This window comes from Drosophila serrata, unplaced genomic scaffold, assembly GCF_035046125.1.
Source record: "Drosophila serrata isolate PLE 108 unplaced genomic scaffold, ASM3504612v1 contig_165, whole genome shotgun sequence".
Lineage (NCBI taxonomy): Eukaryota > Metazoa > Arthropoda > Insecta > Diptera > Drosophilidae > Drosophila > Drosophila serrata.
Window position 1 is genome coordinate 1,328,331 of NW_028257063.1, and position 17,865 is coordinate 1,346,195.

At 39.5% G+C, this 17,865-nt stretch overlaps 3 protein-coding genes and 1 long non-coding RNA gene across 7 annotated transcripts in view; 2 read left to right on the plus strand and 2 right to left on the minus strand.

The window, feature by feature from the left end:
• Window positions 1-2,553: 2,553 nt before the first annotated feature.
• LOC110185494 (paired mesoderm homeobox protein 1) lies at window positions 2,554-8,161 on the minus strand. The gene is made up of 3 exons (XM_086826959.1): window positions 7,772-8,161; window positions 3,619-3,830; window positions 2,554-3,131 (listed from the first exon to the last, which is right to left on the minus strand). Exons 1-3 carry the CDS (start codon window positions 8,046-8,048, stop codon window positions 2,760-2,762), a joined length of 861 nt encoding a protein of 286 aa, XP_086683085.1. The 5' UTR covers window positions 8,049-8,161; the 3' UTR covers window positions 2,554-2,759.
• Window positions 7,764-17,865, plus strand: part of LOC147644494 (uncharacterized) — a 194,250-nt gene continuing 184,148 nt past the window's right edge. For 3 of the 4 annotated variants that reach the window (XR_015270391.1, XR_015270389.1, XR_015270392.1), the window contains exons 1-5: window positions 7,764-8,074; window positions 8,152-9,089; window positions 9,147-9,225; window positions 10,494-10,783; window positions 10,866-11,274. This is a non-coding gene — a long non-coding RNA (uncharacterized LOC147644494). The remainder of the gene's footprint in view (window positions 8,075-8,151; window positions 9,090-9,146; window positions 9,226-10,493; window positions 10,784-10,865; window positions 11,275-17,865) is intronic. The other variant, XR_015270390.1, reaches the window with a different exon arrangement.
• Window positions 14,949-15,423, minus strand: RpL37-2 (Ribosomal protein L37-2). Its single transcript, XM_020954388.2, has one exon. The coding sequence runs from the start codon at window positions 15,282-15,284 to the stop codon at window positions 15,015-15,017; it is 270 nt and encodes an 89-aa protein (XP_020810047.1). The 5' UTR covers window positions 15,285-15,423; the 3' UTR covers window positions 14,949-15,014.
• tbrd-3 (testis-specifically expressed bromodomain containing protein-3) lies at window positions 16,561-17,614 on the plus strand. Its single transcript, XM_020954391.2, has one exon. The coding sequence runs from the start codon at window positions 16,657-16,659 to the stop codon at window positions 17,416-17,418; it is 762 nt and encodes a 253-aa protein (XP_020810050.2). The 5' UTR covers window positions 16,561-16,656; the 3' UTR covers window positions 17,419-17,614.

Consider the following 17,865-nt stretch of genomic DNA (forward strand, 5'->3'; position numbering starts at 1 on the left):
AAAACACACAAAAAATAAGACAGCACAAACACAATTTATTATTATTATTCAAAATTTTCCCATTCGAAATGACACTAAAGAAACAGTTTGAGAACCTGTTTTTCTAGGAGAATATTTAGAATTTAAAGTTGACACTTAAAGGAATGTAGCTTCAAAGGATACTGTTGTGATAATATTTAATAAGAGCTTCATTTAATTTCATATTAAGTGTGCAACTATAATATAATCATATTGTCTGTTTTTATGATCTTTTTCATCTCCATTTCATTGGCGCTTTCCTTCGTTTTACGATCCATGTGATGTATCCATCATATTGTGACATATTTTGACAGCTCAAGAAACGCTGACAGTACACAAATCTTTTCCTGTGTCGGCATGGAACTTAAGATGCTGTCACCGGGATCTCACATCCACAGCGATCTCATCGCATGGCATCGCATTTCCCTTTCATCTGACAATGTTGCCCTTGTCATCTTTATGCCACATATGATGTGTGGGGACCTGGAACATGCCACGCATCTGCGTAGAGTCCCCCATTTCATTAGGTGTCCCTTATAAATAATTGCTTTTTAACAGAGCCAGAAATTATCACCCAATTATAGAGCTCGATGACGGGGGATTCCAACTGTCGCTCTCTCTTTTTTATACGTTCAGCTGAGGTTAAGGTTGTTGTTTGTTTAATTTAATTAATTAGTGATTGCAAATGTTGAAATCGAAATATTTGTTTAGATTAATTTTTCTTAATTTAACTTTTTAGTTACTCATTCGTTCATTGTTCATGTCTCAGTTGGTCTGCTCTTTGGCTCTCTTTATTGTCCACACTCTTACAACACCATACTCTTTCATCTCTAATCATAAAATGATGCTAAATATTGCTTTTCCACACCATAAATTTGAAAACAAAAGCGTAAAAGTGTGTCATTGATTAATATTAACTGTCCAATTGAAACAATTCTTCGTTTAGGTGAAACATCCATGGGGGAAATGAGGAAATACACACACGCATAGCTCACACAAGGACCTCGTTTGCTCTGGCATTTCCGTTTGTCATTTGATTTGACAGGACACGATGCGTGTGTGTGTGTGTGTACTGTGTGTCTCGTCTCCTGTTGTTGTTTGGCCCATAAATTTGTATTTCGCTTTCGAGGACTCCTGCAACATGTTCGCCTGTCAGCAAAAATGTCGTCCTACGCCCGGCAAACAATTTGCCGCATCGCAGCAGGAGCTGAAGCAGGAACACAGGACCAGGAGTCGGAGCCGGAAAAAAGGACAAAACGCATTTCTCCAATGCTTTCGCTTCTCAGTGTTCTGCTTTTCAAACATTATTGCAATTTCGTAAATATTGTAAAAATGTTTTACGCTCGGAGCGCCAACGCTTTATGCAAATTAGCTGCACAAACCGTTCCACATTCCGAACGTTAATTTGCATTTCGCATTCGTTTCCCAGCTTGTTTGGCTCTGTCATGTGTTGGCCTGCGGATAAAAGGGAATTTTTATTTGCATTTAAATATATTACATACTTGTTAACCTCTTCTCAAGTGGATGGGATATACCATCTATCTGATCTGGTAGCTGGGAATGCTCCTCCATCTCCCAACATAGTTCTTCCCCCAGAGTTTTGGGAATGCGTTTGAGAGTGCATTGCTATATAGAGCCATTGTGCTCCTTTTGGGTGAACAGCAATCTGTTCTTTTAATTGCCATGGAAAACCGAGATTTCCACAATCTTAATCTACTTTGATTGTGGCTTCGCTTTTGCCAACGTTTTTGTGGCTAGGCAAAAGTTTTCCCTCACTGTTTGTGTATGTGTCTTCGACTTTGACTGCGTCTTCGTTTTCGTCTCGTTTTCGCCCGTTTGTTTATTTGTTTTGACTTTAATTAAGTTTTATTATACAAATTAACACATGCGGGTGAAAAAACACACATATAAATGTGGATGGAAGGAACCGAACCCTTGAGCCCTATGTGTGTGTGTGTGCGCGGTGATATGAATTTTTAATTAAATCATATTACTAAGTAAATAATTAAATAAGCCATGTCAATTTCATACGCCACTGACAGTTTAATAAATGGAAAACTTTTGCATATCGGGAAGGAAGATGAGAGCTAATTGCTTGTAGTTCACAAGTTGATGAATTCAATCACACAATTTTCACAGAGGATAAGAAAGGTGGCTGGGGTTGACATATTAGTAAAGGATTTAAATTAGTTTAAACTGAGGTGGATTTAAATATGTAAAATCTAGAATAGAATTTATATAAATTTATAAGAATTTCTTCTTTAAGTTACCAGAAAATGGAAGAAATCCTTAAAGATGATTCTTAATGAATTCTACCTATCTTATTTCATAATAATAATTCATAGCAAATTTTATCATACAAATAAATTTATGATTATAAGAGGCTTTTAGTAGATGACTAAATATTTAAGGCATTTATCTTTCTCTTAGTTATTTACACAAATCTCCGACATTAAATATATATCTTGAATATTTAAAACCAACCATTAATATAATTAATTAATCCCCAATCCATACATAAATCTCCGAGATATGTTCTCTTAGAAACTGTTATTTATTCGGTGTGGCATCGTCGCATCTCGTTGAGAATCGTATAAATATAAATATTAGTCAGGTAGACAAGCGAGTGAATATATTAGTCTTAATACATTTTTAAGCATTAATGCAATTTGGCTAATTGAAATACATATATGCATGTGTATATGTAAACCCCGTGGGGCCCATTAAAAGGATGATAGCCATCAGAGCGGCGGATATGCGGCGTTCTTTGCATAGTTGGCCGCCACACAGTAGTTGGTGGCTGCTCCAAAGAAGGCCGAACCGCAGAGCCCGTTGCCGGTGGAAGGATTCGCTGTGAATCCACCATAGCAGTTCGTATAGTTCTGGCAAGAGCGCAGCTCCAGTGGCCCAAAATTCAGGGCATATGCCCCATGAGGAGGAGGTGGCGGTGGCGGCGGTGGCACTGCCGTCGGATGATGGGGCAGATTCGCATATTTGTGCATATTATTGCTAATGGGCGCCGGCACCAGCTGAGGAGCTGCGTCCAGCAGGGGCCGCGAGCCCACGCTCCGCTCGTTCCTTCGGAATTTGGCACGCCGGTTCTGGAACCAGACCTGGAAACGGGGGGCATTGAAGTAATTGATAAAGGAATTAGCCAGGGTTCAACTATGCAAATTGCACCTAATTTCAAGCAGATTCTCTCATGTGATTTATGAAGGTATTAGTAAAGGTATTAGCCTTCGATCTGAAAGCTATGTATATGTTAAGGCATGAATAATTCATCAGAGAAGTTAGAGTATTTATTTTCTCTTTTTTTTTCATTGCTTCATGTTCTTTAACCAGTAATAAATAATGCATTATTAATAGAGCCCAAAAAAGATTAAACAATGGATTTTGCAGCTTAAACATGTTTCTTTTGTTGACTTTCACAAAAATTAAATCCATTATTTAGCATGTAACATGGCCCTGATGTTGTCAGCAATGAAACATATATTGGGTGAAAAACAAATACCAACTGACCTAATTTTGCCAAACTAACAAACTATCTCAGACTTGTTGCGAAATTTTAAGCACAAAAATCGATGTTCAACCGAAACTCACCTGTACTCTCGCCTCGCTCAGGTGCACCTTGGTGGCCAGCTCCTCGCGAACGAAGGCATCCGGATAGTGCGTCCGTTCGAACACCTTCTCCAGTGCTGTCAATTGGGCGGAGCTGAAGGTGGTGCGATTGCGTCGTGGTTTCCTTGAGTGGCCCACTGAGATACCAGCTCCTCCTGCTCCTCCTGCTCCACTTCCTGCTGCGCCAACGGTGCCTGCAATCAGAGAGCCATTAAATAAGGAATTTTCACTTTTAGTTTCGTAGTAACGAATGCAAAATCTCCCTTGACAGTGGCCAGCGGGGAAGGCGCTCGTAAATAATCGATAAGTGCCAACGGATATCAATTAATTTGACAGCACAGCCAGCGGCATCAGACTCTAGGAAATTTCCTTACTTTTATGGGATATAGGACATAAAATTTTGCATTCCGTTTGAAGATATCTCCCCGCCTATCCTGACTTGGGTCATAAACAAATGGCATAAACCATAAAATATCTTTTGACGACATCGGCGGACAGCTGTCTACTAATTTTGGGAGCCAACACACATTTACGATCTATTAATTAAAGTGAAATTGTGACATTAAGCGGCCATAAGCGCGAGCTCTTCTCCATTTCTTTGTTCTCAGCTATCGTTAATTGATTTTCCATAGAATTTACGTTTGGAAAACGTTTTACCAAAAATAATTAAGAGATATGTTTTCTGAAAATGCTCCTAAGGTGAAGGAATTAAATTGAATTTAAAAGAAATTTGGGTTTATTTTCCCTAGGTAATTGTTCAGTGAAAGAAGAAAGGTTACTAAGTTACTATTTATCGTTTAAAAATATAAATTTTTAAGCAATTTTGGAGATTTGCATTGATTTATTGGAAGTCTTATAATGTTTTAGAAAGATAAAAGCCTTTTGAATATGTTTGTCTTGGGCATATAGAATTTAAATTGATTTTTGAAGCCTTGCAAGGAATTAGCTTTCTTTTAATGTTGAAACATGTATAGATATTTATTGTTTTCTTTAAAACGTAATGAAAATCCCTAAGATACTATTTTATCATGTTACAGATACTCCCTCCACTCGACTTCACTGATTTCCCTTGAATATATACCGATAAGTAGCATCTTCTGATTCATTTCCCATCTTGTTTGGAAAATTCTTGACTCTGCTTCAGGGTGGCCAGTGCCGTGAGTAGCCCTATCAACATCAGATATCCTCCAACCCACGCCATTTGTCTCAATTTGTCAGCCGAGCTGTCCACGAACTTGGGAACTGCATCGTCGTAGATCAGCTCCAAGCAAAACATTCACATACGCTCGGCAAGGGGGGAAAAAAAGGGAAACAAGAGCAACTACTGGAGAGGCAATGTCCCCGGGGGAATTGGCGGAGGCCGTTTAGGGAATGAGTGAAGGGAAGATCTTTAATTTGAATTGCCGAACGAGCGATAAAAAACAGTTGCAGCTTAATAAAAAACCAACCAAATCGAAAGGGAAACCTCAATCAGATTTGTGCAGCGGCAGCCGCAAGGGGTGAAGGTTTTTGGATAATCTTTTTTTAGGGTGGGGTTGCACTGGAAAAAAAGGTGTCATGAATTTAACATAATAATTAAGAAGAAATCTTTCTTAAAGACTGAAATTGAAACAAGGGAACTATCTTATTAGTTAATTATATATATTTTATATATATTATATTATAAGATCGAAAAGGAAATCAATCTTAATTTAGTTGAAAATATTCGCATTCTTTAAATCGATATTTTTATAAGACAATTTTATTCAGAAATTAAGGCTTAAAAATCTCATAACTAAGATAAAATTGCATTAATTTTAAATCGGAAAGCGTTCCTACGTTAGTTTTTATCAGGTTAATAAATCTGCATACTCAAATATAAATTTATAAAAATTCTAAATTTTAGCATTTTTTTTATTGAACCCCTTCTAAAATTTTAAAGAAAAAATTAAAAAAAAAAATGTTTTTTCCCAGACATGTCTAGATCGATTCGCCTGTTGATGCTGATCAAGAATATATATAATTTATAGGGTCGGATATGACTCCTTCACAGTGTAACAAGCTCTTGACTAAAATTATAATACAATTCTTTAAGTCAATATTTATCTATATTTTTATAGGAAAATGTTGTCCAGAAATTAAATTTAAAAATCTCATAACTAAGGCAAAAAAGCTTCAATTTCGATTCCGAAAGCGTTCCTATGTTAGTTTTTACAAGGTTAATAAATCTGCATACTATATTTACAATTTTAGAAAACTAAAATTTTTATCAATTTTACACGTTTTTAAAATATAAAAATTTTTAAGAAAAAAATGGAAAAAAAATGTGTTCCTCAGGCTTGCCTAAATCGATTCGCCTGTTGATGCTGATCAAGAATATATATGATTTATAGGGTCGGAAATGACTCCTTCACATCGTAACAAGCTTCTGACTAAAACTATAATACCATTTTTTGAACCAATACTATTTATATTCTTATATGACAATTTTTTGTACAAATCAAAGCTTAAAATACTCATAACTAAGCCGAAAATGCATTAATTTCAGTTCGGAAAGCGTTTTTATGTCAGTTTTTAATAGGTTAATAAATCTACATACTCAATTTAAATATAAAAAAAATTCAATTTTGTTGTCTTTTTTTTTTGTCAAGTTTTAAACCCTTATAAAACTTCGAAAAAATTCAAATTTTTCTTTTCTGCCGGAGATGGTTAGATCGATTCGCCTGTTGATGCTGATCAAGAATATATATGATTTATAGGGTCGGAAATGACTCCTTCACATCTTAACAAGCTTTTAACTAAAATTATAAATAACCGAATAACCTGTATTACAAGGACTTTGAATGAAAAGGACCCACCCTAGCTAACCCTGATCCCTATTTTCAACTAAAAAAAGGAGAAAAAATCTCTTAGAATGATTGATTCCACCAAGGATTTCCTCTCAGTGTCTCGATGCAACTGGCACATGTTGCAATCCAATGGAGCGAACGAAAATAAAACAGGGCAAGGAGGGACTGGCGATGGAGGAGGATGGGGAGGAGGACCGCTCCGCAGTGCGTGTGCTGCGTCTGGGACTGGTTACAGCCGGGACTGGCGTTTTATATGCTCCACTTGGAAATTATAGTCGTGGTAGCTAGCTGCTACCTCGGATGCTTCAAAGGCATGCGGCCACTGAGGGAATATCATGTCAGCTTTGATTACGTTTTGTCATGTTGACAATGTTGAAGTGTTGTCGGCTCGGAAATGTTTCCTCTACCACGGCGAACACAAAAAAAATAAAAACGAATAAAAAATAAAGAAAACTAGCAGCGACACGGATGCGAGAAAGGAATCGTAAGAGTTCCACGGATTTTTCCCGTATTTTTTTCGGCTAGGATCTGGCAGCGAATTATGCTGAGCCTGACAACCAGTGGCAATATGTTGACAGTTACCTCTCCCGTTCTCGTTTGGGTTTAAATTGTGGGAGAAGACGGGGGGATTAAGCCGCAACCGCAACACAGGAAAAATGCACGGAGATGACATTGCAACGGCAACGAGCGAATGTCGCCCACATCTGGCACCTAATTGTCATCCATGAGTTGCCTCTCAGTCATATATCTACTGTATATATGTACCACCTATTTATATGTAATAATATAGATGCAGTTGTGCGAATAATGTCATAAATTCTCTTGACTCATCTTGAATTTATCATTTATGAATTAGGCCACAGGCGCGGTACAGCACGGCAGGCAAGGCACTCACGTTAAACCACCCAGAGTCTTTGTCTTAGTCTCGGTTTCAGTTGGGAATATTGCATAAGCACTTGGCTACCGGAACTCCTTGGGCATTAGGCATTCCATTGCACAGGCACTCGAGGAGGATATACAAGGATTTGAGGGATTTATGCCAATTGATAGGCTTTTAAAGTAGAAGTGAGTCATGTTGAACTCAGAATATAGCTAATTTAAAGGGAGGTAATCGAGAAATTGATGAGTTTTACTTTAATTGTAATTTTCTTCATACAAGTAACTCATTTTAAGCCGAAAATCACCTTGTTTATTAATCTGTAACTGTAATTTTAAAAACACTAGCTTATTAACACATTTATTCTATCTATATACATTTAAATTGTATTATTAATGGATAATTTAATAAATTATTTTCAGCTACTCACCATAATTATTGTTGAGTTCCATGGCGAGTTTCCCCTTGCCATAGCCATCATGCTTCATATCGATGAGATTGTTCACGGAGAACCTGTGCATTTTGTCCAGATCTCGAGCACTTGAAGGACCTCCCTCCCGGGTGTTCAGCTTATCCTCCGGCTCCAGAGTGTGTCCCGGATAAGCCTCACCGGAGACCGCAAGCGAATGTGTTGCCGTCGGACCGTAATAAAAGTTTCCCGGATTGCCGACGGGCAGTGAATGCAATTGCTGCTGGTAATTCAACATGGCGAGGAAATCGAAACGTATTTAAGGTAAATTCCGAAACACTTTCAATTCAACTGATTTATTTATCTGTTTTGTAACTAAATTTTCAAACTAAATTTCTTAGATTTGCCAAGAGGATTGATTGAATTAATTTGTGATCTGCTCGAGTGCCACGATTGGGGGCATCCTGCCTGCCGTGTTGTGCGAACTTGGTAATTGGATTAGCACACAACACATAAACGAGTTAATTACGATAATTGTCGCGACGATACTAAACCGTGCCAAAGTCGTGTGCCCACTGAAATTAGCCTCAAAAAAATCGAAAGAGTGGCTGCCTGCCTGCCTGGCTGTGTGAGAGATCTAGAAATCGAGAACATATGGCTGCCTCTGCTGAGGCGCCTAATTATAGCCCCGACGATCGTTCATTGGCTGGCGGTGATCCTCCTCCTCCTCCGCCTCCTCCACTGTGCCTGGTGCTCGGTGGCCGACATTTTGGGGGCGTTGCCGGCTGGAAAAGTGCTTGAAATACGAGGTGAAAAGTAGCAACAAGTTTTGGGGCATTTAAGTAGCAATAAATATACCAATTAGCCGGAGGGTTTGTTCTCCGTTTCCACATCGTCCTTGCTTTGCTGCCTGTCAACACACACAAACACACGGACCATGTGTGTCTCCGTGTTTCGGGGACGCAGGATATGCTCTAGTTTCTGGGGCATAAATCTTGGCACGCACACCACCACCACCATCACATCTAGTGTGTGTCATCCTCCTTAGCTAATTTCCATAACCACAACATGTTGTTAATTTTCCACCGGCCAAACTGGAGCGATGGCAATCGGAAGGATGGGCGGAACTGGTTAGTTAAGTGCATGTCTCTGGATCTTTGTGCCATTGTGCAACAGCATCAGCAGCAGCTGTGTTTGTCTTTACCTTTGGAGGTGTTTCCACACGGTTTCATGTGCTCCTTCTCAATCAATGTGTTCCTTGTAGATGAAAGGATATGGAGACATGTTTAACAGAGATCAAGCTCTATTGGGAATAATTAGTGGAGACTTTCTAGTTTTGGTAAGTATTTTAATTCATATTGTCATACAATATATATATATCTGTTTCTTTTTCTAGGAAATATTTCTAACCTGGATTCAAGTGCATAAGATGAACTCCAAGGAATCGTGGAACTTGGGCACAATATAAGCGCTTTGTGAGTATTATGTGTTCCATATTTAATTTATTATTTAAAGTTCTTTAGAGTTCAATGAATATCTTTTTCGATTCATCTTGAAATATATTATTTTAGTTAGTTTGCTTTTTGGCTGAGTGACTCTTGACCCCGTGTCTTGGCCAGACAGAGTCCTCCCCTCATTTCCCGATTTGTTTGCAAAACTTTTTGACTTAAATCCTACGCTTTTACCCCGACTTGCTCGTATGAGAACCCACATCAAGGCCTTCTTTAGACTTAACTATCCCCTAAGTTTCCCTCGGGAGGGACTGAGAGAGGACTTCCGCTCATTAGTTGTCCCCTTGCAAAGCTCGCTATTAATATTCTAATATTCTCTAGAGCAGAGCAGCTGGCTTACATACATTTTCCCTTCCAAATTGAGCTGTCACAAAAGTTTATCCAAACTACTTGACACTTCGCTGCCGGTTTTTGGCTACGCTTTTCCACCTGCAAGAAGGACTAGGGAATGGAAGGAGCCGGAGCAGCCTCGTCCAGTTCGCTTCTAGTAAATTATCTCACGTTTTCGTGTGCGAAAAGTTCTTGAGGAATGTTGCGGTGTGTATTTTTAATAAAACTTCAAAGTTTCTCTACTTGCCACGCTTTACTATGTCGTCCCGCAAACGTTTTTCTTCATCTCTAGCTCAATTTTCCTTCCGTTTTTGGGTTTTTCCCTCTGTTTTATTTTATTTTTTCTACGGTGCTCTTGGAATTCTTTGTCACGAAACATTTCTTGCGTGCTCCTGCTACTGCTGCTGGTGATGTTGGCAGTGTTTTGTGGGTGTTATCCATGTAATATGGTTACCCAGACAAACTTTAGCCGGCGAGAAATTCTTCTGGCAAGTCAGAATTCGAGGAGACAGTTTTAATGCTGTCAGATAGCGGCAAAGTAAGTAAACTTGTCAGGCTCCTTCTTAGCCGAAGAGATAGGGGTGGCCAAAATCGAATATTATGTGGGGAAAATAACGGGATAACTATGCGCAGGTAATTCCGATTATTATGTTAGACAGGTATTCATATTGCTCTTGGGTTGTTATTTTTATTTTACACATGAGAGTTGAATGTTTGATGAGGTATTTATTAGACATTGATATCAAATGTATTTCTATTCCAATGAAAGTCCTATTTCGCATCTCTTTTGCTAATTACTTACTTTCTTAAAGTAACATTAGACTTCACTTTATATATTAAGTTAAGATTAAGTTAAAATATGATTATTACTAAATTTAAAACATACAATCGTTTTCTTCTAGAAACCCCACCACTCAAGGACTATGATCAATCCAGAAGCCCGCCCGGAACCTGAGATGTGCAATCATCATCAATCTTTGGCAGTCGCTAAACCAGTTTGACAGTTTTTCTAGTTTCCCGACACACACACACAGAAAAACACCTTTAACATTTTCAATTTCCTTTGAGCAACTCAAAAGCGGGGATTTGTGGAGCCGGAGATCCCCTTTGAAGTTCATGTTATTTGTCAAGAAAATGAATTTCACTTGACGGCGATTATGTGGCAAGCATTTAAACTGTTTTCGTTCAATTTGTTGGTGATGTTGTTCTTGTTTTTCTTGTTGTTGTTATTGTTACTTGCGCGAAAGTTTTGTAAAACATTTCCGATGTTTCAGAATATTACCGAACCAAAGCGGAACCGCAGCGGCAGGCAGCAGAGGAATGGATCCTGCACCAAAAGGAAAAGCAGCGGCAGTGTCTAAGCCCCCAAAATGCCAAACACGAATGGCACACGCTCCTCTGACAGGGGCAAAAAGCTGGAAAGGAGACGAGGAGGAGGAGGAGGGTGGTGCAAAAGTTTTGCCTAAATCACTTAACAGAAAACAAGTGTTGGCATGTGCCCTGCACCCCGCCGGACATCCTGCCTGCCAGCAATCCAGTAGTATCCCGCTCTTGTCATCCGCCCAGCACAAATATCGCAAAAGTTGCAATGGAAACTTTGGGGGAATACCCAGTGGAGAGCCCAACGTGGGAAGGATTTGTTAGACTTGGATTAATGGCTCTTGATAATGAAGGATCTAGGGGGTAAGTGGCTTTAAAAATCTTTCTTTTAAAATCGAAAAATGAAACAATATCTATAGTCTTTGATCCAATATTTTTGTTTATGAAGTGGGATTTTTATGCTATAATTATTTTAGAGATTTTCTCTTTTCAATTATCAAAGAAAACCCTTAGGAATTCAAGACTTTTCTCCCTTTTACCCTACTGAATTACTCAAAACTACTTACTGGATATTAAATATTCTAACCCTGACTCTTATAACTACTATAGCCTGACTTGACGGTTGTGTTGTTGCTTTATTCACGATGTGTACAAATCAGGCAGCACAGCAAAGTTGACGGCAAATGAAATATAATAACAAGAAGTAGTAACCGGAAGCATCAGGCCCGGCAACTTTGCTGCCTTTGCTTCCATCTGCTCTTGTCCCGCTTTTCGGGGCAGTGCGTAAACAGAAAATCAATTACATGGCTGCATATACATATTCGATATATGGGAAGAGGAAGGTTGACAGGCGCCCTCTGGCGGCGATAGCCTGCAGCTGTCAATGGGGCAGGTCGAAAAGGCCAATTGATGGCTTTAAAGATGGTTAAGACGAGAGGAATACCTCAAGAATTGTTATAAAATGAAACTTATATACTATATATCATCGATGGTATTAGCTCGGAGATTATAAAACTCCCAGTAGGGTACTTGAAGATCACTTAAAAGGGTTGGAAAAACTATCCCTCAAATGTTACACATAGAAAGAAGACAAAATTTAACTTAGATCGGTAGGCTCTACAAATTAATGTATACTATAAGAAAGCCGATTTAGGGATCTCTCCCAATCTACTACAAATTATACTCCCTTTAAGGAAAATAGGTCCATGTCCTGAGCTCGTAACTTGTTCTCAGATTTAATAATAGATTTTCAGTTCCTGGCAAAAAGATATAAATCAATTACATAAAATAAAACGTCGCATAGTTTAGCCAATATGCAAATTATAACATGTCACAAAACTCTTGGAAAGTTGGTCACAACCCCAGTGCACTTCGCATCCGTTAACGGGGTATGTATGGTGTGTAGGAAAAAGTAAAAGGGGGATTTACATTAATTACGGCACGCAAAAGCTTCTTGACTTTTATTGTGACATAGGCCTGGCAACTTACCCAACCCGCACTCACTCACACATACATATGTATATAAAACGCATGAATATTTTATGCTCCCCAGTAACCGGCAGTTTTAAAAGCCATGTTAAGAGTCTTGCCTTGACTTCACTAAGGACCTCCTCTCGTCTTCTGGCCCAAATGTCCATTTAGACACACAGTGTGAGCGGGCGAGGTTGGGTCAGTTGTCGGATATTTCGGCATCAATTTTTCAAAAGCCCTGACCAACGGCAGCAAAAATGTTGAGGCTTTTTCGATTTTTCCTTCTTGTTTGCCTCTTAAATGGTTTGCATAATTTATGCATTTTTTATGCGCCAAAACATTTGAATTTTGCCAAGTTCTAAGTTCGGACATTGAATATTTATCCAGCTGAGATTGAAATGGATTAAGAGTATCGACAGTATGGCCTGTCAATTGTAGAACCTCTCTATTTGCACTTTAATGCATTTTAATTAGTGTTTTTCGGGGATATCTCTAAAGACCACCGAGGTCCAGGATTCCTGGTTCCTGGTTCCTGGCTCCCGGTTTCAGGTTTCCATTTGTATCTGTATTTATTCATCTGTACAGCAGTGTGGGCCGGGGAATTGGAATTTATGATGCCACGTCGGCAGACAACATGCAACAGCATCAAAAAATCCAACCGCAGAACACGAAAAATACCACAAAATGTGGTTTTGCCTAATCCTGATGATGGGGTCATCCGAATAGAAGGCTTCTACATGTGTCTACCTCGCTCTGAATTTATGAGAATTATCCTTTCAACTGGAAAGTGAAAATTAGTCTATAAATGGTTAGGAGAGTGGGTTGAGTTTTAAATGTTTAAAGTAGACTTTATAGTTGTGGTCAAATCTATGGTAATATTGATACCCCGATAATATACATTATTTAAATGTAATATTTTATATGAAGTAAAAGGAAAAACATTAATATCATTACTCTCTATAGTTTAACTCTCAATTTTTGAATTCTTCTACTTATTTCTTTATGGTATCATTAAGACATTTAAGACATCCTATTAAACCTTCTGTAATAATTAAACTTTTGCAAGACTACGAGTCGTATTCAGCAATTTGTTTGTGAGAAATGCCATTTTGTTGATTGAACCCATTTTCAATTGACTGATTTTTCTTATTTTGTCGTATTTGTAGTTGTTGTCATTCAGTGAGCTGCAAAGTCAGCAAGCATTTAAATTTCGCTCACGATTGTCTCCGGATGAGCAGTGAACTGAAGGAGGAACCGGCTCTGGCAGCCAAGAAGAAAGAAATAACGCGAATTGAAAGTCAACGGATATGGAACGGATGTACGGGTATTCCGTACTCAGACCATAACTCCTTCGCCTGCTCCTGCTCCTTCTGCTGCTGCAGCTGTCAGTTGGTAGGAAAAACTGTCAGTGCAATCAGATGCAATTAGAGCTTCCGCGATGCCTTATCAGGGGATATAAGGAGGAAGAGGCTTCTGCAAGAGAAATGAAATGGAAATGAAAATGGAAAACAGAGCGACAGGGAAAGTGATTGAGCCACTGCTCATCTTTATCGAGATGACGTCGAGTCCTGGTCTTTGTCTGGGGGAAAACTCGTTAGTCGAGTAAGAGGAAGCTTCCTTGTTTTAAATGTGAAGTAAAGGATTAATAGAGGAGAGAAGAGACACCTTTTAATTACTTTAAATTTGTTTATAATATGTAATATTTTAAACAACATTTAAGGAGCAGTTACTAAGCTCTACTCTCTGACCCTTTAATGCTTAAATTTATGTAAAATATGATAGTAAGGTTCCCTAGGAACTGCCATTCCGCATCTCTCTTGGAATTTACTTCCTTCGCCTTGTCCTGTCCCGACGTCAATTCAGCTGCACTTGAGCTCCGCATTACACTTCTGACGCATTAATAATGCGGCCCTTTCTCAGCGTCGCGTCGGCAGACATCATTATTTTTTAAATAATTCAGTCAATGCATAAGAATGAGTCCCATATACATACCAAAAGCCATCAATCGACCGGCAATGCGGTAGTCCAGGCCAAAAAATTAATGAGTGGGCGTAGCCAGTCGCCTTGAATTCTTTAAGTTTCGACGCAGTGCCAGGAGTTGTACATAAATCAAGGAAAGAAAAACTTTTTGCAGCGGCAATTCCGGGGAATATATCATGGCAAGATTCTCTCTTTCCCTCTCTCTCGGTGGTCTTGGACCGAAATCCACACGGCGACGGATTAGGCCAGGTCGGGATGAAATACGGTCCTGAGGCGTGAGCAGATTTTCGCCACAAGCTTTATGGGCGTGGAAATACATATAAAAAGGTGTTGTTTCTCACCTTGTCTGTTTGCCTTTTATGTTTCTCTCTAAGCACATACACTAGCAGGTGTGTGTGTGTGTGTACATTGAAACCCATAAAAAATTCATAAAATGCATTTCACACACGAAACATGCAAAATACCCCAAAAAACATAAATTATTAAGTACGTTATGGGTATTTAGAGCGGACTTATGGAATAATGGCGCTTGTCCTATGACGGATTATGATCTAACCTCAAACCCTAATTAAAACACTCGACCTGCATATGTTGTTGGGGATCCATTTCGGCTGTTTTTATTAGATCCCTCTCATCGGAGTCCCTGCTTTATCTTATTTCTTCTTTGAGGCAGCTGGTCCTCCCTCACGCAAGCCATTGCGGAAACGACGTTGCAGATTCTTCAGATAGCGCATCCTTCCGGTTCCCTGGGTACGGCGTCTCTTGGCCTTTGTGGACCAGTTGAAGGAGCGGGTCTTGGCATTGGGATAGCCACACTTGGAGCACCGGGACTTCTGGATGTGGAACGATGAGGAGCCGCAGCGGCGACACAAGGTGTGTGTCTTGTTGTGGCGTTTGCCAAAGCTGGTGGTTCCCTTGGTCATCCTTCTTCACAGAATTGGAGATTTCTATGGAAAGTTAAATATCCTAACCAGAACGTCTTGTTTGATGTTGAAAACAGGAAAGTAAGATTACGGAAATGACAGCTAGCCACGAAGAAAACTTTCGATACTTTGAAAATCTATCGAAGCCCTAAGCACGCGATGCAACTTAGGGTCATTAACAATAATTTTAAGGAAATTTGGAACAGGGGAATGAAACATCCACAATTTATATTTGATGCAGTTCACTTTGCAACTTTACCTAGATCATATGATACAATTGCTTTTATATAGAATTAAAAATATTTCATGGAAATCCACTTGTTTCCAGTTTTATTTTAATATTCCCTATTTTCTTAAACAAATATCTGAAGATAAATGTTTACAGTTTCTCGAGCTGAAGCCCTAAGCACATGATGCAATGCAAGGCCAACATTATTTATTACATTTGGGAAACGGAAATCAATCCAATTTTGTAATTTACTAGCCAAAGAAATCTTTAATCAAGTGATTAAAATAGGTTCTTCCACTCTTTATAAACAATGCAAGGTTTCCGAAAGTCGTTTTTCCAACTTTGATTTTCAGATTCCATTTACTTTTGTTAACTTCATCTCTCTCAAAATCGCTATGACATCGTCACGTAGACGACGACATTTGCCAATCGCTGCGAAATTGCGCGCAAATTATATCAATCACCGGGCGTAATCATTGAAAACTTATCAATTTTTCCACCCAAAAGCCAGACGGAGCCGCAGCAATCGCAGCATAACCTTGGGAAAATGTAAGAAAATCAAATATTTATGATATGTATGTTTGAGCAACATTTCGCTGCTGTGCTGCCTGTGGCAAAAGTAAACTACAAATTTTGTTCCTTTTTCGGCTGCATTTTTTTTCGTTTTCCTTGGCCTGGCATTTGGATTTATGTGCGTGGCGTTTGAAAATTCAATTTAATTTTCATTTTTTTTTTTCGTGCTGCCTGTGGGATATCCTATGAATTTTTGAGGCCGTTTTGCTCCCTGGCTCCTTAGCATATCTTGTAACTTATGGCAGGACGGGAATTGTGTTAGCTGTGGCCGGATGCGGATTTCTGGGCGCGCCCAGCGAAAGTGTTTATCTTATTACACTGCACTGGAATGTTTGGTAGATGGTAGCTTTAACTTGAATCTTAAATCGTAAGAAAATTTAGATATCATATAAGGATAAAAAGTTAAAAATGGTACAAGAAATTGATCTTACATATAATTAAACGTAAAGTGTTATTCCCACTTTAAACGCCATGATCTGGCAACTCTGCCACAAAAAGCAACCCTGATCAAAAAACGTCAACAAAATATTTACCAAGTTTTCCCATTGAAATTAAGTTTCTTACTGGAAAATGGCTGAGAAACCAGCTTCAGCGGAAATCCGTGCCTGCAAAGCCATCGTGAAGACCCTGTGCTCCAGTGTTCACAAAAAGGTGGCGTGGGTTTTCTACGATCCATTGGATGCCGAGCTTTTGACCCTGTACGATTACCATGCCATTGTGAAGGAACCTATGGACTTATCCACGGTGAGACAACGCCTCAACAATGGTGTCTATCGGACTTGCACGGAGTTCGCCAAGGACGTGCGGCTGATATTCTACAATACGTATATGTACACGACTAAGGACCATTTGTGCTACGAGATGGCCCAGAAGCTGCAGGCGATATTCGAGCGCTTGTACGCAGAGGTCCATCAGACGTACGCTCATAAATCTGAGGCGGTAGATGAGACTCCTTCGAGTCCCTCTTCTGATTCTGTAGATACATCCTCCTCCTCCGAAGAAGATGAGTCGTCTAGCTCTTCAAATGAAGAGGATGCCGAACCAATGGACCGGAGAGCTTCGGGATCCTGTAGTACCCAGAAGCAAGGCAATCCCTTCACCACCGAAGAAGACTTTGATTTGCACGCCAAGATCCTGCAATTGGACGGGGAGGTGCTACTCCATGTGATCCACATGGTCCATCGCATGGAGGGCGCCGCCTATAGCAACAAGGAAGTGGAGTTCGACATCAGTAAGCTGAAGGTGACGACAAAGCGCGCTATACTAGAGTATATGGCCAGCAAGGGGATCACGGGAAAGAGAATGAATCGAACGAAGCCTAGATATAACTGAGGTTCACGGTTTTCCTGGTTCTTTTACTGTGATAGATATTTAGAAAAACTGGAAATCCTTGAGTCTTCTTAGGGATAAACAAACAATTGTTATTTAAAGTTGTCATCTTGTTATATAGATATTTATATTCGAAACAACCTTCTCAGTAACTTATATTCAAGCAATATGGCAATTTGATTCATTCACCATTGATAAACCCCATTGATGTTAAAAATGTTGCATTGTTAACCTCCAGTCATTCCGGGCCAAGTGCCGGATTCTGTGTCCCCGGATAACGACGAGGAGGAGCAGTGTGCTGGTGCCAATGCATTATGCTAAAATGTCTCCGGTTTCATCCGTTCGTTCGTTCGTTTGCCTGTCTGAGGAGGACATTCTCTCCTTCTGCCTGGCAATGCAATGTCGTCGTGGCCTGTTGTTGGCTGTCGGCTGTGGGATTAAATTGCGACT

What these genes read in the sequence shown, in the direction of transcription:
- LOC110185494 (XM_086826959.1), bottom strand. Translation starts at nt 8,048, where the DNA reads ATGTTGAATTACCAGCAGCAATTGCATTCACTGCCCGTCGGCAATCCG. An exon ending in GGAACTCAACAATAATTATG is followed by an intron (nt 3,831 to 7,771) that starts GTGAGTAGCTGA and finishes CTCTGATTGCAG; the next exon opens with GCACCGTTGGCGCAGCAGGA. An exon ending in TGAGCGAGGCGAGAGTACAG is followed by an intron (nt 3,132 to 3,618) that starts GTGAGTTTCGGT and finishes CCCCGTTTCCAG; the next exon opens with GTCTGGTTCCAGAACCGGCG.
- RpL37-2 (XM_020954388.2), bottom strand. Translation starts at nt 15,284, where the DNA reads ATGACCAAGGGAACCACCAGCTTTGGCAAACGCCACAACAAGACACAC.
- tbrd-3 (XM_020954391.2), top strand. Translation starts at nt 16,657, where the DNA reads ATGGCTGAGAAACCAGCTTCAGCGGAAATCCGTGCCTGCAAAGCCATC.